This window comes from Miniopterus schreibersii, assembly GCF_964146895.1.
Source record: "Miniopterus schreibersii genome assembly, chromosome: 2".
Lineage (NCBI taxonomy): Eukaryota > Metazoa > Chordata > Mammalia > Chiroptera > Miniopteridae > Miniopterus > Miniopterus schreibersii.
Genome location: NC_138102.1, coordinates 15,400,570 through 15,417,235, shown reverse-complemented (window position 1 = coordinate 15,417,235; position 16,666 = coordinate 15,400,570). Strand labels below are relative to the sequence as shown.

General features: G+C 34.9%; 1 protein-coding gene across 1 annotated transcript in view; it reads left to right on the top strand.

The window, feature by feature from the left end:
• The window catches only part of TEX15 (testis expressed 15, meiosis and synapsis associated), a 59,211-nt gene that overhangs the window by 25,184 nt on the left and 17,361 nt on the right, over window positions 1–16,666 (top strand). Inside the window, exons 5-7 of the mRNA XM_081129262.1 lie at window positions 5,732–5,969; window positions 9,200–9,346; window positions 10,466–10,631. Coding sequence (XP_080985388.1) covers window positions 5,732–5,969; window positions 9,200–9,346; window positions 10,466–10,631 — 551 coding nt within the window. The remainder of the gene's footprint in view (window positions 1–5,731; window positions 5,970–9,199; window positions 9,347–10,465; window positions 10,632–16,666) is intronic.

Genomic DNA, 16,666 nt, shown 5'->3' with positions numbered 1-16,666 from the left:
TTTTTAATTGTAATGTATAAAACAAAGTACAAAACTGCCATTCTCAGGAACATTATCTCAATCTGTTGAGATTCTGCTTCCCAGCATGTGTAGACTGTTGGCTCAAATAAACTCACAAAAATTCTTCACAGATTTGAATGTTTCTAACACTTTACAGCTTGAAGGAAAGAATTTTTTCCAGTATTAATGTGAATGGGGTTTAAATGGAGAGATTTAATGGGAGGTAAGTATGGCACAAAGCACAAATATATTGCCTTCTACCTTTCCCAAATACCTCCTTTTGTGCACCTTCCACCTGGTAAGTGGAACTACAAGTTTTTATAGTAAAGATATATTTTAAATGCAATCTGGGGGAAGAAACTGATTTATCAAATTGGAATATAATAGGTAAGGGTAGCTCCAAATTCAGGGCCTTGGGAGATGGAAAGGTTTGAGTCTTGTTGCCAATAGACAAATTACTAATCACAACCATTGTCTAAACAAGATTTTGCTATGGTTACTAGCCTTTGGAATTTTGAGTGTGAAGAATTCTAACTAAGTGCTAAGTAAGGGCCAGTTAACACTGACCATTTTTGTGTCATTCTTCAGTGTTCCAAATTTAATTGTCTCCACAATGTATTTTGGGTGATAACTTAATTTTGTAGCCATTTATTGCCTAATATTGACTATATGGATCTATATCCACACCTGTTGAAATGAAAGCATATTACTCACATTATGAATCTGAAGTTAGCAGCAATAACTGGATGAGATTTTGGGTTATTCCCATTTGTGAACTGAATCGAAGGTGTTTGGTGTGGGCATGAGCATTTTTTAAAAGTGTTGGAAGAAGAGTGTGTATAAAGAGTAATCAAATGAGTAGACTATAATTTCTCTAATAATTCTAAATCATCTTACATACTTAGACTAAGCTATTCTTTATCCCATTCCCTTTACCTTTATTGGCTTACTGATGTCAAGCCTAGTCAATACTGATGTGTTAAACAAGAACTTTCACTGTTGAACTTTTCTTAAGAAGAAAGGGTTTATTGAGCCAGTGCTAGCCAGAAAAAGACCAGGTCCTGGGGCATAAAGTCTAAACCTCTAAGCAGCAGGGCTGGATGGAGAAAACAACAGTGTCTGTGGTCCTGGAGTTGATGGGCCTTTTAATATATCAGGTAGGCAAAAGAAAGATTTAAGTTGTTTTGGAAGTTGTATGAGGGGGATTCAGCCTGACTTTGCTGGATTTAAAGATGGAGGAAAGGTGTAATGGACCAAGGAAAACATAACTTCTGGAATTTGACAACAGCCTTCAGCCAATAACCAGCAAGGAAATTGATGTTAGTCCTCCAACTCTAAGTAACTGAATTCTGCGAGCAAGAAGATAGATCCTCCCTTAGAGCCTGAGAAAGGAACATAAGTCCAGATGATACCTTGATTTTAGCCTAATGAGACCCATATTGGGCTTATGACCTACATAATTGTAAGATAATGAACTTGGTTTAAATCCACTACATTTCTGGTAATTTTTTACAGCAACAATAGAAAACTAATACACTATCTTACATCTGGACCTTTTGTGTGAGTTAGGAAATTTCCTTTTTTTACACCTTTTTAAAAATATAATTGATATATAAGTTTATGGTGTACAATGCTATGATTTGATGCATGCAAAATGTTTTACTACAGTGAGGTTAGGTAACACATCCTTTACCTCACCTAATTACCATTTTGTTGGTATAATGAAAACATTAAAGTTCTCTCGAGGATATGTTTTTCTTTTAATTTTTCACTCGAGGATATGTTTCTATTCTAGAGAGAGAGGAAGGGAGGAGGAGACAGGGAGAAACATTGATTGGCTGCCTCCCATATGTACCCCAACTGTCGGGGGTCAAACCCACAACCTGGGAATGTGCCCTGACTAGGAATCGAATCCTCAGCCTTTCAGTGTGTGGGATGATGCTTCGACCAACTGAGCTACACTGGCCAGGGCTAAAGCTCTATTCTTATAGCAACTTTCAAGTTTACAATACAATATCGTTAACTATAGTTGCCATGCTATAACTTAGATCCTGAGAACTTACATCTGAAAGCCTGTACCTTCACGAACATCTTCCCTGTGCCCCTACTCCTTAGGCCCTCACATCCACCATTGTACTCTGTTTCTATGAGTTGGATGTTTTTAGATTTCACGTATGAGATCATAATGGTATTTTTCTTTCTCTTTCTGATTTATTTCACTTAAAATAATGCCCTTAAGATCCATCTATGTTGTTGAAAATGGAAGGATTTCCTTTTTTATGGCTGGATAATATTTCATTGTATATATACCACATTATCTTTTATCAATTCATCTGTCGATGAACATGTAGGTTATTTCCAAGTCTTGGCTATTGTTAATAATGCTGAAATAAACATGGGAATGCAGATATTTTTTTGAAATGGTGAATTCATCTCCTATCCTTTAGATACATACTCAGAAGTGGGATTGCTAGATCATATGGTGGTTCTATTTTTCTTTTTTTTCCCTAAGGAATCGCCATACTCTTTTCCACAGTGACTATACCAATTTATATTCCCACCAACAATGTGTGAGGGTTCCCTTTTCTCTGTAACCTTACCAGCACTTGCTATCTTGTCATTTTGAGAATATCCATTCTAACAGGTGTGAGATGATACCTTATGGTTTTGATTTATAACTCACTGATGATTAGTGATGTTGAACACCTTTTCATGTACTTGTTGGCCATAAGTAAATTTTCTTTGGAAAAATGTTTATTCAAATTCTCTGCCCATTTTAAATCAAATTGTTTGTGTTTTGCCATAGAGTTGTATGGATCCCTTACGTGTTTTGGATATTAATCAGATATATGGTTGACAAATATTTTCCCCCAATTCTGTTTGTCTTTTCCTTTTATCAGTTGTTTCTATTTGCTGTTCAAAAGCATTTTAGTTTGAGGTACTCCTACTTGTTATTTGCTTTTGTTGTTAGTGCTTCTGATGTCATATCAGAAATAAAAAATACATTGGAAGGAATAAACAGCAGATTAGGGGAAGCTGAGGATCAGATCAGCAAATTAGTAGACAGGGTAGAAAAAAATCAATCAGAAAACCAAAAAGAAAAAACAGGGTGCTGGGGGACAACATGAAATGTAACAATATCCATCATAGGAGTGCCAGAAGGTGAAGAAAGTGAGCAAAGGATAGAGAACCTGTTTGAAGAAATAATGGCAGAAAACTTCCCTAACCTGGTCAAGAAAAAGTCACACAAGTTCAGGAGGCACAGAGAGTCCCAAGCAAGAAGAACCCAAAGAGGCCCACACCCATACACATCATAATTAAAATGCCAAAAATTCAAGACAGGGAGAATCTTAAAGGCAGCAAGAGAAAAGGAATCTGTTACCTACAAAGGAGCTCCCATAAGGCTGTCAGCTGATTTCTCATCAGAAACTCTACAGGCCAGAAGGGAATGGCATGAAGTATTCAAGGTAACGCAAAACAAGGATCTGAAACTAATATTATCTAACAAGGCTATCATTCAAAATAGATGGTGAAATAAAGAGCTTCCCAGACAAAAAAAAAAAAAAAGGCTAAAGGAGTTTATCACCACCAAACCAGCATTGCAAGAAATGTTAAAGGGACTGCTGTAATAAGAAGTAGAAATAGAAGGAGAGAGAAACATAGTCATAATAAATTAAAATGGTAACAGGTAAGCACCTATCAATAATAACCTTAAATGTAAATGGATTAAATGCTTCAATCAAAAGACATAGGGTAGTTAAATGAATAAGAAAACAGGACCCACATATATGCTGTCTATAGGAGACCCACCTCAGAACAAGACTCACACAGGCTGAGAGTGAAGGGATGGAAAAAACTTTCCATGCAAATGGAAATGAAAAAAAGAAAAAGCTGGGTTAGCAATACTCATATCTGACAAAACAGACTTCAAAATGAAGGCCATAACAAGAGACAAGGTCACTACATAATACTAAAGGGATCGACCAAACAAGAGGATATAACCCTGGTAAGCATATATGCACCCAGTATAGGAGCACCTAAATACATTTTTTAAAAACTTCTGGAGGACTTTAAAGGAGAGATTGACAGCAATACAGTCATAGTAGGGGACTTTAACACCCCACTGACTTTACTGGATAGTTCTTCCAGGCAAAAAATCAACAAGGAAACAGTGATTCTAAATGGCACACTAGATCAAATGGATTTAATTGACATTTACAGAAGATTTCACCCCAAAGCTGCAGAATATACATTCTCCTCAAGTGCACAAGGAACATTCTCAAAGTTAGACCACATGTTAGGACACAAAACAAATCTCTATAAGTTCAAGAAGATTGAAATCATATCAAGCATCTTCTCAGGTATTTACACCATGAAATACTATGCAGCTGTAAAAAAGAAGGATCTCTTACCCTTTGGGACAAGATATACGGAACTGGAGAGATTTATGCCAAGTGAAATAAGCCAGTCAGAGAAAGACAAGTATCACATGATCTTACTCATATGTGGAACCTAATGAACAAAATAAACCAATGAACAAAATAGATCCACAGACATAGAAAAATGGAACAGACTAAATCTCAGAAGGAAGGCAGGGGTGGGAGGTTGGGTGGGGAGAGATTAACCTAAGAACTTATATGTATATATGCTTAGCCCATGGACACAGACAATAGTGTGGTGAAGGCCTGGGGGGGGGCAGATACAGGGTGGAGGGGATCATTGGGGGAGAAAAAAAGGGGTATCTGTAATGCTTTCAACAGTAAAGATAAAACAAAAAAAGAATGTAGTTTAGATTGTAATCTTTTCTGAGGATGATTTATCTTACTACTAAGATAAGAGTCTGTAATCAGATTGTCACTTATTTCTCCCTGCTATTATCTAGATCCCTGAAGAATGGAATTCCCTAATAATTGACCATATATATGTGTATACGTATGTGTCTCTATATATGCATATCCTTTCCTTCATAACACAAATAAGAATTTGAGCTCTGGAACTTAATGGACAAAGTTGGCATATACAATTCCAACTGTGTCACTTTGCTACTTGGCAAGGTTCAACTCTTCGAACATCATAGCCCTCATTTTAAAAATGTGTATAACAGCCCTGGCTGGTGTGACTCAGTGGTTAGAGCGTCTGCTCAAGCACCAGAGGGTCTGGGATTGGATACCTGGTCAAGGGCACGTACCTGGGTTGCAGGTTTTATCCCCGGCCATCGTTGGGGCTTGTGAGGGGGGCAACCAATTGATGTGTCTCTCTCACATTGATGTTTTTCTCCCCCTCTCTCTTTCCCTCCCTTCCACTCTCTGAAAAGCAATGGAAAAAATGTCCTCAGGTGAGGATTTTAAAAAATATGTATAATAATAACATAATAATAATAACAATAGCAACTCAATTTGGGGGAAGTTGAGCACGAAATTTAAAAATGCATGTAAAGGTTAAGTCTTAACAGTGTTGGGCATATTAGCAACATTCAGGAAATGTTAGCCCTTATTAATACTGGCTTAAACAAAATATAGTTCATAATTCTGCACAAGTAACTATCTAACTACTTCTTGAATTTCTTCCTTAGATGATTTTCAGCCTAACTTGTTTCCATAGGACGCTGTCACCCCTGAATGTTATCAATAATTGTCTTGTTTTCTCACTGTAGTAAGCGGAAATATTTATTTTCTACTTTAAAATTCTGTTAATATTCTTATTTAACTACATGTTGTTTGTTTTGCTTTAGGTCAGAGATGCGTGAGAATGGAAGACATGGCAGAGAACTAGAAGAACATTTCTGCTTTTTAGCACTTCCTCAGAGTGATGTAGCTGAGATATATAAGAACGGGATAAGTACCAAATCATCTACATTGAAGATATTAGGAAATCCTCTTCTTGGAATTTATATATTTAAACATGTTGATGTTGCTTTGAATTATGCTCATAGTAGAAGCAGTAATGTAGAAAGTATTATAATTTTTAAGGTAGGTAGCCTAAAACAAATATTAAATATTCAGTTTGTTTTAAATTGACCTGAACATATGAATTATTATTAGTGTTTTTAAGTTACCTTATGTAAAACAAGTAATAATTATATTTACTACTGTCATTATCATTATGATCATTCAAAATTTCCTCCCATCTGACTCTAATAGGCTGGGCAGCATAAACCAAAACTCCAAGTAAGCAAAGGCAGCCATTACCATCTTTGTCTTCCCAGTGTATATTTTTTTCTGTCCTAATTGACCCTCTTTCTTTCTTTTGTTCAGACCATAATTAATGTCAGAGTATTTTAAGTGTCCTTCAAAACATTGGTTATAATTATTCTGACTTAAGCTAAAGTTATTAAACTCTTAATGTTTATTTTAGTTAAGAGTATTATACACTGCTAATTTTTTAGTTTTGATAATTTTGCCATGCTTATGTAACATGTTAACATTAGGAAAAGTTGGGTACAGGTATATGGGACCTCCGAACTATTTTTCAACTTTTCTGATGGTCCAGAATTATCAAAATAGTCTTATAGTCAAATTTTAAGCAACAACAAATTGGTTAAGATACACTTTTTGGGCCCAGCCAGGCATGGCTTAGTGGCTGAACATTGACCTAGGATCCAGGAGATCACAGTTCGATCCCCGGTCAGGGGCGTGCAAGAGGCAGCCGATCAATGACGACTCTCTCATCATTGATGTTTCTCTCTCTCTCTCTCTCCCCCTTCCTCTCTCTCAAATCAATAAAGATATACTTAAAAAAACAAAAAAGATACACTTTTTGGTTAATTGCAGCTTTGCCAGGATTACTAAAATCACAGAAGCTAGTCGGAATGCTCAGTTGTGTAATTTAGGATGTGTGTATATTCATGTAAAATCATTGGTTCATTTGATATAATTTCTTACATTTTTAGACTTCAAATGCTACCAAATTCATAAAGCATAATTTATTTTTATATTAAAAAGTAATACATACTAATTTTAGAAAAATTGGAACATACTAAAAAGTTCTAGAAAGCTCATTAATAACCACAGATACTTTTACTATACTTAGTAAAAGTACTTAGCCTTATTACTTAGTCCTCTGTTCATCTATATGGATATGCATGTATAAATGTAATTAAAATCTATTTTTACTTTATATGCTATATAACTTGCTTTTTTCATTGATTATAAAATGAACATTTCCATGTCATTAAATAAGTAGTCTTCTGTAACAGCCTTTTGACTGACTGCATAGTATTCCACTATACAGCTCTACCATGAATTTGTGTGACAAATTTTTTAATGTTGGGGCATAAGTTATTTGTTTTTTTGTTTTTGTATTTTTAAATACTACTTTAATCATCCTTGTATGTACATTTTTACACACACCTATGATTATTTACTAACAATTGGTTAATTTTTAGGTGTCAAATTAGGAGTCAAAGGTATATATACTTTTATAACCTTTTCTATGTAATTCCCAGTTGTCTTGAGAAAGGTTGACATTTTTATCTGCAGTATGTGGGAATGTCTGTCATCTCACACCCTAACTAACTGTGTATTATGCTTTTAAAAAAAACTCCTTGCCACTCTAATATGTGATAGTTTTTCATTGGTTCAGTTTTTTCTGAACATTTCGCATATATTCGTTAACAATAATTAGGGAATTGCTTGTTAATGTTCTTTGCCATTTTCTTTTTTCCTAGTTATTTGTAAGCATTATCAATTTATTAAAGCATATTTTAAGAGCTAAGCTTTTCTCTGTATAATGTTCTATCAATGTTTTCATTTTTTCAAGTAAACCTTTTATTTTGGAATAAATTTAAATTTATAGAAAAGTTACAAAAGTAATACAGACCATTCCTGTATACAATTCACCCAGCTTCCCCCAATGTTAACGTTTCACATAACTGTGGCACATTTGTCAAAACTAAGAAACTAACATTGTGTATGTCAATTATATCTCAATTAAAAATAATAAAAAGAAAAGAAACTAATATTAGTACAGTACTGTTAACTGAAGTACAGACTGTATGCAGTTTTTGCCACTTTTTCCACTAATGTTTTTCCCTTCCAATATCCAAATGTAGTAGGATTCCACATTACATTTAGTATTGTTTTTAATTTTGAGTGACTGTATTAGCATGTTAAAAAAATAACAGTAGAATTGCTAACTTTAAATAAAATGTGGACTTGTTTTCATATTAATTCCATTTTCTTCGTCAGTGTATTTTATCAATTATGTTCATTTTTAAATTTGACACTTATTTAGTTAGTTAATCCTTACCTGAGGATATGTTTTTATTGATTTTAGAGAGAGAGGAAGTAGGGGGAGATCAGTTGCCTCCTGTACGCACCCCGATTGAACCTGAAACCTAGGTATGTGCCCTGAAAAATTGTGGAATTGAACCCACAATTTTTTTGGTGCACAGGGCAATGCTCAACCAAGATACCTGGCAAAGGAATACTCCTTTATTTTTTATGTACAGTTTTCAAATATTTTACAGTGTAGTCTATGTTTTTGGTTCATGGTTTCTTTGCACAAATGCTTAGAAAGAATTCTCTCTTTGAGATGAGATAAAGATTTGCTGATATTTCTTTCTATAATGTTTGCATTACATAAATATATAACTTGTCTGGTATTTATTTTGCTTTATAGATTAGAAAATAATTTATTTTTTCAGTTTTACATATTTATTAATCTGTTTTTGCTTCACTCATTTCCAATGGCACTTTAATATTATACAGTATTTTTATAGATGCTTGGACTTATGTGGGCTTTTTATTTTTTTTCAGTTTTCTCTCCCCTGTCTGTCTTTTCTTGTAGGAGTTCTATTCTTTTAAAAAGTATTCAATATCTGGAAGTGCAAGTCACCTGTTCTGTTCCATCATTCTCTATCTCTGACTGAAAATTTTTTTCAAAAAAAATTAGCAAAATTTTCTGAGGTATTCTTGTTTGTTTAATCTTCCAGATAAGTTTTTAGACTAAAACTCATTTCTAAAAACAGATTTTCTGAAATTTTTATTGGAATTACTATAGTCTTAGATTTTAATTTGAGGGAAACTGACATAAGTACAATAAGTCATCTCATTTATCTGGTACGTGGATTATTTCTTCCTTCATAGTTCTTTTTTTAAAAAAGAACTAGCTTCACAACTCTGTGTATCTGAAAGTTTAAAGTGTCTTGGTGTATTTTTATGGACCTTCTTTTTGCCTTTTTTTTTTTTTTTTTTTTAAGGTTCTCTTTGGAAAAGTGAAGAAAATTCAGCCTTCAGTGGATAAAAACAAAGTTTCTTTGGATCCTTCTCCTAACTTTGATTGCCATATGTCGAGAAACACACCTTCTCTGAAAGATACCATTGAGCTGCAAGCCTACAGTTCAGCAGTATGTTAACGTTTTAGTTCATTTGACTACTTGAAGGTCTCATGGTTCACATTGTATGATACAAGACTTAAAATAACTTCCCAAAATACTAAAGGAAAATCCCTTAACTCATTCAATATAATATGACCTTAAATAAATAAATAGTGAAAGATGTTTTAATACTTACCTGAGAATTTTAGTAGAAAGGTTTTCAAATTTGTATTTAACTTTGTTCAAAGTACAGTGTCTGCTTTTTTTTTTTAATCCTCACCAAGGATATACTTCATTGATTTTAGAGAGAAGGGAAGGAGAGAGAGAGAAATATAAATAGCTTGCCTCATGTACCCACCCTGACCGGGGATTGAATCTGAAACCTAGGCATGTGCCCTGAATGGGAATTGAACCTGCAGCCTTTCAGTATATGGGTCAATGCTTCAAACAATTGAGCCACTAGACCAGGGCAAAGTACAGTGTCTGCTTTTATTTAGATGTTCCATAGATTAATTTCTGTCTTGCAAAGCATGCAAACGTTTTTTAAACAAGGCTATTTTGAAATAATGTTATTGGTCCTTTGTATTTTACAAAAGGAGAAATGACTTTTATATTGGTCATTACATGTGAAACTATCATTTTCTGTCATGTGTTGCTGAGACAGTAGACCTTTAATCTTCTATTGAAGATTATATTATAAATAATACATATTATATATAATCATATATATGATTAAATGAAGCTAAACCTTCTAGAAATATATATATGCCCCCACATGTAAAATGCATTAAGCTATGGGTATTTTCCTAATTAGCTTTTCCAACCAAATAAAATATAGTATAGTATTTACAGCATATGCAAAACATTAAACTTTTAATGGAAAAATACTTTTTAAACTTAAAAACAGATTGTGTTTGCTTCTGCTAACATTGGTAGCCTACCAAAGAAAAAAATATGTGGTGGGTAAAAAAAATTCGTACATCTTCCAAAAAAAAAAAAAAAAAAAGGTTGAAGAAAGCAGGAAGGGGGTGGATATGGAAACATGAATAAACAACATCGCGCAGTTGCATAGTTTTTTTAAAATATGAGCTTATTCAAGTCTTAAAATTAATCAGCATAAAAATGTTCTTTTTCTTCTTTATCTTTCAGGTATACTTCTATGAATACAATGTTTTTTCAGATCCTGTAGATAAACCTAGGCAGTGTCTTCCATATGCAGTAGTAACAGTAAAATTTATTGGTCAAAAACTAGGTAATGGACACCACCTTATGACATCTTTGAGATTCCTCTCAACAGGATTTCCTAAGAGGGCTGGTAAGATACATATATTATTCTACTTCAGTAGTTAGTATTTGTGCTAGTCTTACAACTTCTGGATATTATTTTCTAATACATTATGAATCTCTAAGCAAAATGGTTGTGCTTTACCTATTTTCAATTTTCTGTATCTAAAATTATATTGCAGATATATTTGTGACTTCTTTTGCTCAGTATATTTGTGTTAATTCTTCCATGTTGATGTATAACTGTAGTTTCTTCATTTTCATTCATATATACGTGTACACACACACATTATTCCATTTTCTGACTGTATACTATTCCTCTGGGGATATTTAGACACTTGTCCAGTTTTATTCATATTCCAGACATTGCTGTTTTAAACATTCATGTTAAATGCCTCAGTGCATATGTGCAAGAGATTTTTTGTAGAGTATATATCCACATCAGGAATTTGTAATGCAATTCAAAGACAATGTGAAATAGTTTTCAACAGTGGTTGCATCAGGTTACACATTTTACTCTACATCCTTGCCAATGCATATACTTTTTTTTAAAGTTTGTTTCTGCCCGCCTAGTGAGTGTGATATGTTGTTATTATCACCTCTAAAAGAAACACTGTACCCTTTAAAAACTATCATATCCCTTTCCCTTCATTCCTCCTACCTATAAGCAATCACTAATATGCTTCTGTCTCTGTTTTTTTGCCTATTCTGGGCATTTCATGTAAATGAAGTCAAATACATTGCCTTTTATGACTGGTGACTTTCACTTAACAGTGTTTTCAAAGCTCTTACATGTTGTAGTATGTATTAGTACTTTATTCCATTTTATGCGATAATGTCCCATTGTTTAAATATATTACATTACACTTACCTATTCATCAACTGATGGACTTTTGGGTTGTTTCCATTTTTTGACAGTATGAATAATTCTGCTATGAATTTCCTTGTACAAGTTTTCGTGTAGACCTGTGTTTTCATTTATCGTGGGTATATAGCTAAGGAGTGGAACTGCTGGATCCTATGGTTTACTCTGTGTTAACCGTTTGAGGAATTGCTATACTGTTTTCCAAAGCAACTGCACCATTTTACATTTACACCAGCAGTGTATGGAGAGTTAGAATGTTTCTGCTTCCTTGTTAATACATGCTATTATATGACTTTTTTATTATAGCCATTCTAGTGGGTGTGAAGTGAAGTTTTCAGGGTTGAGTTTTATACTCCTTTGTTGAATTTATTTCTAAGTATTGTATTCTTTTTATCCTGATGTAAATATAATTATTTTTTTAATTTTGTTTTGTATTGTTCATTGCAAGAATATAGAAATACTGTTGATTTTTGTGTGTCCTTCAACCTTGTTTATCTCAATATTCTAGGAGTTTTTAGTAGTTTATTTATGCAATCAGGTCATCTGCAAATAGGGATAGTTTTACTTTCTTTCCAAACTGGATGCCTTTTACTTCTTTTTCTTGCCTCATTTCCCTGGGTAGGCTCACCAGTGGAATGTTTAATAGAAGTTCCGGTCTTGTTCCTGAACTTGTAGAGAAAGCTCCCATCTTCCACTGGTGTGATGTTGGCTGTGAGTTTTTTTTTTATGTCCTTTATCATGTTGAGTAAATTCCTCTCTATTCCTAGTGGTCGATTGCATTTATCATGAAAGGGTCTTGGATTCTGTCAGATGCTTTTGCTAGGTCTTATTGAGATGATCATGTTTTTATTCTTCACCCTGTTAGTCTGGTGTGTCACACTAATTGATTTTCAGATGCTAAGCAAACCTTGGCTTCCTAGGATACATCCCACTTAATCATGGCACATTCTTCATTTTATACGTTGCTGAAGTCATTTGGCTATTCACTTGTTGACCTTTGTGTCCATATTCATAAGAGCTTTGATCTGTAGCTTCCTTGTGATGTCTTTGTCTGGTTTTGGTGTGAGAGTAATACTGGTCTCCTAGAATGATTTAGGAAGTATTCCTTCCTCTTGCATTTTTTTGAGAAGAGTCTATGAAGAATTGGCATTAACTTTTCTTAAAACATTTGTTAGACTTTACTAGCAAAGCCATCTGGGCATGGGCTTTTCTTTGTGGATAGTTTTTTTATTGCTAATTCAATTTCTTTACTTATTGTAGGCCTCTTTGGATTTTATGTTTCTTCTTGTATCAGTTTTGATAGTTTTGTCTTTGTAGGGATTTGTCCATTTAATCTAATATGTCCATTTTATCTCATTTATTGGCACCCTGTTGTTCATAGTATTTTTTATAGTATTTTTTATTGCTATAAGGTCAGTAGTAATAGCCTCTCATTTTTATACTAATTTGAATCTACTGTCTGTTTTGTTTGGTTTGGCTAAAGGTTTGTCAATTTGTTTATCTTTTCAAAGAACCAACTTCTGGTTTCATTGTGGTTTCTTTCTTTTTTCTTTTGCTAATTTTCTTTCTAATCTGTATTTCCTTCCATTTGCTTTAGGTTTAGTTTACTCTCCTTTTCTGCTATCTTTAGAAGGTTAGTGTATTGATTTAAAATCTTCCTCCTTTGACGGTGTATATTTATAGCTATAAGTTTTACTGTAAGTACTGTTTTAGATGCATCACATATGTTTTGGTACATTGTGTCTTTCATTCATCTGAAAGTATTTTCTAATACTTGTTTTGATTTCTTATTTAACCCAATGGCTTTTTAGAAGTATGTTGTTTAACTTCTGTATATATGTAAATTTCCCAACTTTTTTTCTGTTGATTTCTAATTTCATTCCAATGTGGTTGGAGAATACAATTTGTATTATTTTATTGTTTTAAATTTTTTGAGGTTTGTATTATACCCTAGCATATGGTCTGTCCCAGACAATGTTCCGTGTGCACTTAAGAAGAATGGATATTTTGCTGTTGGATAGAGTGTTCTGTGGATGTCTGTTAGGTCTCTTTGGTTTATAGTAAGCCCAGTTTTCTAGGTGATCTTCTGCCTCGTCATTCTATCCACATTATCCCTCAGTTAAAAGGCTTAAAAATTGAGACAGTAGGTAAAGACCTTTCCCTTACTCCAGCCCATCCATAGTCTTACAGCTTATTACTTTAATCAAAGGAAGACATTGGTCAGGATGATAAACTTTGAGGAATACCTATACTATGCCCAAAGTTAGGGCTACATGTATTGGTCATCACCATACTCATCTCCCTCTAGAGTACTCTAAGCCTTTGCCATCCTGTACACAGTAGCCATTAGTTACATGTGGCTATTAAAATTAGTTAAAACTAAGTTAAATTAAGACTTTAATTTCTCAGTTACACCAGGCATATTTCAAGTGTTCAGTAACCATGTGTTTATTGGCTACAATCATAGATAGCACTGATAAAGAACATTGCCATCATCACAGAATATATGGCACTAATAACTGTTTGTTAGTTTACTTCATTGGTTGTAATTTCATTTTGTTACAGTGTCTTATATTATTGAAAATGTTGAGTTTGTCCATTTTTCTTGTGTTAGTGAGAATTCCAAAAATAATAAATTTAAAATGCCTTAAGTTTAAACAACTAGCGATTAAGGTTCTACTGCTTATAAACTGTGATCTTGGGAAAATCACTTTTAATTTCACTTCCTCACCATTAAAATGGAAATGTTGTGAAGATTAAATGAACAAATATGCATAAAGACTTAGAAAAACCGTACTTGGCATTAATCACTTTATAAGTTACTAACATTATGTATATGTTAATATCCATCTAGCATACATTATGAAATTGAGATCATTAAATAAACTTCTAATTAGGTTTCTTTTGCCATGTTGGTTTGTATTTATCTTACGTTTTTTATTTTATTTTTCAATTACAGTTTACATTCAGTATTATTTTGTGTTAGTTTCAGGTGTACAGTATAGTGGTTAGATAGTCATATACTTTATAGACTCTTCCCCCCGATATTTCCAGTACCCACCTGACACCATACATAGTAATTACAATAGTATTGACTATATTCCCTATGCTTTACTTTGCATCCCCGTGACTGTTTTACAACTACCAATACATAATTCTTAATCCCTTCACCTGTTTTACTCAGTCCCCCAAACCCTTTCCCCTCTGACAATCATCAGTCTATTCTCTGTGTCTGAGTCTTTTTCAGTTTTGTTCATTTATTTTGCTCTTTAGATTCCACATATAAGCAAAATCGTATGGTGTTTGTCTTTCTCTGACTGACTTACTCACTGAGCATGATACCCTCTAGGTCCATCCATGCTGTTGCAAATGGTAAGATTTCATTATTCTTTTTTTTAATCCTCACCTGAGGATATTTTTTTCAGAGAGAGTGAAAAGAAGGGAGAAGGGGAGAGACAGAGAGAGAAAGAGAAAAACATCAATGTGAGAGAGACACATCAATTTGGTTGCTTTCCGCACTCACCCCCCCGACCAAGGCTGGGGACCTAGCCTGCAACAGAGGTACATGCCCTTGGCTGAAATCAAACCCGGCACCCTTCAGTCCATGGTCCAATGCTCTAACCACTGAGCAAAACCAGCTAGGGCAAATTTCATTCTTTTTTATGCCTGAGTGATATTTCACTTTATATATGTACCACAGCTTTTTTATCCTCTTGTCTGTTTATGGGCACTTGGGCAGCTTTCAAATCCTGGCTATTGTAAATAATGCTGCAGTGAACATAGGGTTGCATATATTCTTTCAAATTAGTGTTTTGGGTTGCTTTGGTTAAATACCCAGAAGTGGAATCACTGGGTCATAAGGCAGTTTCACTTTTAATTTTTTGAGGACCCTTCATACTGTTTTCCATAGTGGCTGCAGAAGTCTGTATTCCCATCAGTAGTTCATGAGAGGCCCCTTTTGCCCACATTCTCACCAATATTTGTTTGTTGACTTATTGATGGCAGCCATTCTGACAGGTATGAGGTGATATCTCGTTGTGGTTTTAATTCGCATTTCTCTGATGATTAGTGATGTTGAGTATCTTTTCATATGTCTATTGGCCATCTGTATGTCCTCTTTGGAGAAGTGTTTATTCAGGTCCTTTGACTAATTTTTAATTGAATTGTTTGTTTTCTTGGTGTTGAGTTTTATAATAGATCTGCTATGACTCCCAGTTTTGGTAGGGTGGCCTTACGTAGTATGTGTCATGTGAGACCCAGTGGCACAGTCTCCTTGATCCACTGACCTGGGTGCTCTAGGAATGTCCCTTGTTTCGGTTATTTGGGCCCTCCTGTTCTAATTGAGTCTCCATTGCTATTGGCTCATTCATGCGTACTGTAGATCCTCAGGCTGGCTGACCGTGAGGATCAACCCCAACCACAGTGTATGAGCTGCTGTACAGGTGCTGACCACACAAAGCAGAATTCGCTTCAGCAGGGTCTGGTGCCTGCCCAGATCTCCCTTTGGATATGCCACTTGTGAAGCTAATTTGATCTGTTCTGATGTCTGAAACTGGCCACTTGGGTGTGTTGGTTCTGGGGCCTTTTGGGGGAGTGACTCTAGTGCAGGCCAATGTCAGATGCTTCCTGCAACTGGCCCTGGGAACCTGTTTGGAGCTACAAAGCAATCCAGTTTGTGGCTGCCTCTGCTAGGACCTGTGCGTGTGTAGGAAGGACCAAGCTGTGCACCAAGGCAGGCTTTTACCAACACCGGGCCCAGGGACAGGTCAGTAAATGTCCCAAGGCACTCCAAGATCTGCCTCTGCCTGCCAGCTTAGTCACTGAAATAGCCCCTGGTGGTACTCAAGTTGCTTGAGGCAGGTTCTCAGTGAGTTGCAAGGTAAGGGCAAGTGGTGTTCACCAGACTGATACAGGTTCAAAGTTAGTACCAGTGCTGGGTGTGAGGCCACTCAGCAAATGTCGTAGGGTATACCATGTCCAGCTGCCACCTACCCAGTGCCCACAGACCTTTGTGGTGGGGAAGGATGTCAGGGAGTTGTCAGAGTGAGGCCAGCACAGTTTATTAGGGTTGTGAAAACAGACCCAAGATTTGCCCAGCACTAAAAATTCTTGTATGTTTATGTTAGCTATTAGTACAAGTATTTCAGAAGAATAAACTGTAAAAGTGTATTTGCTGGGTGTAGATGATTATACATTTTGAT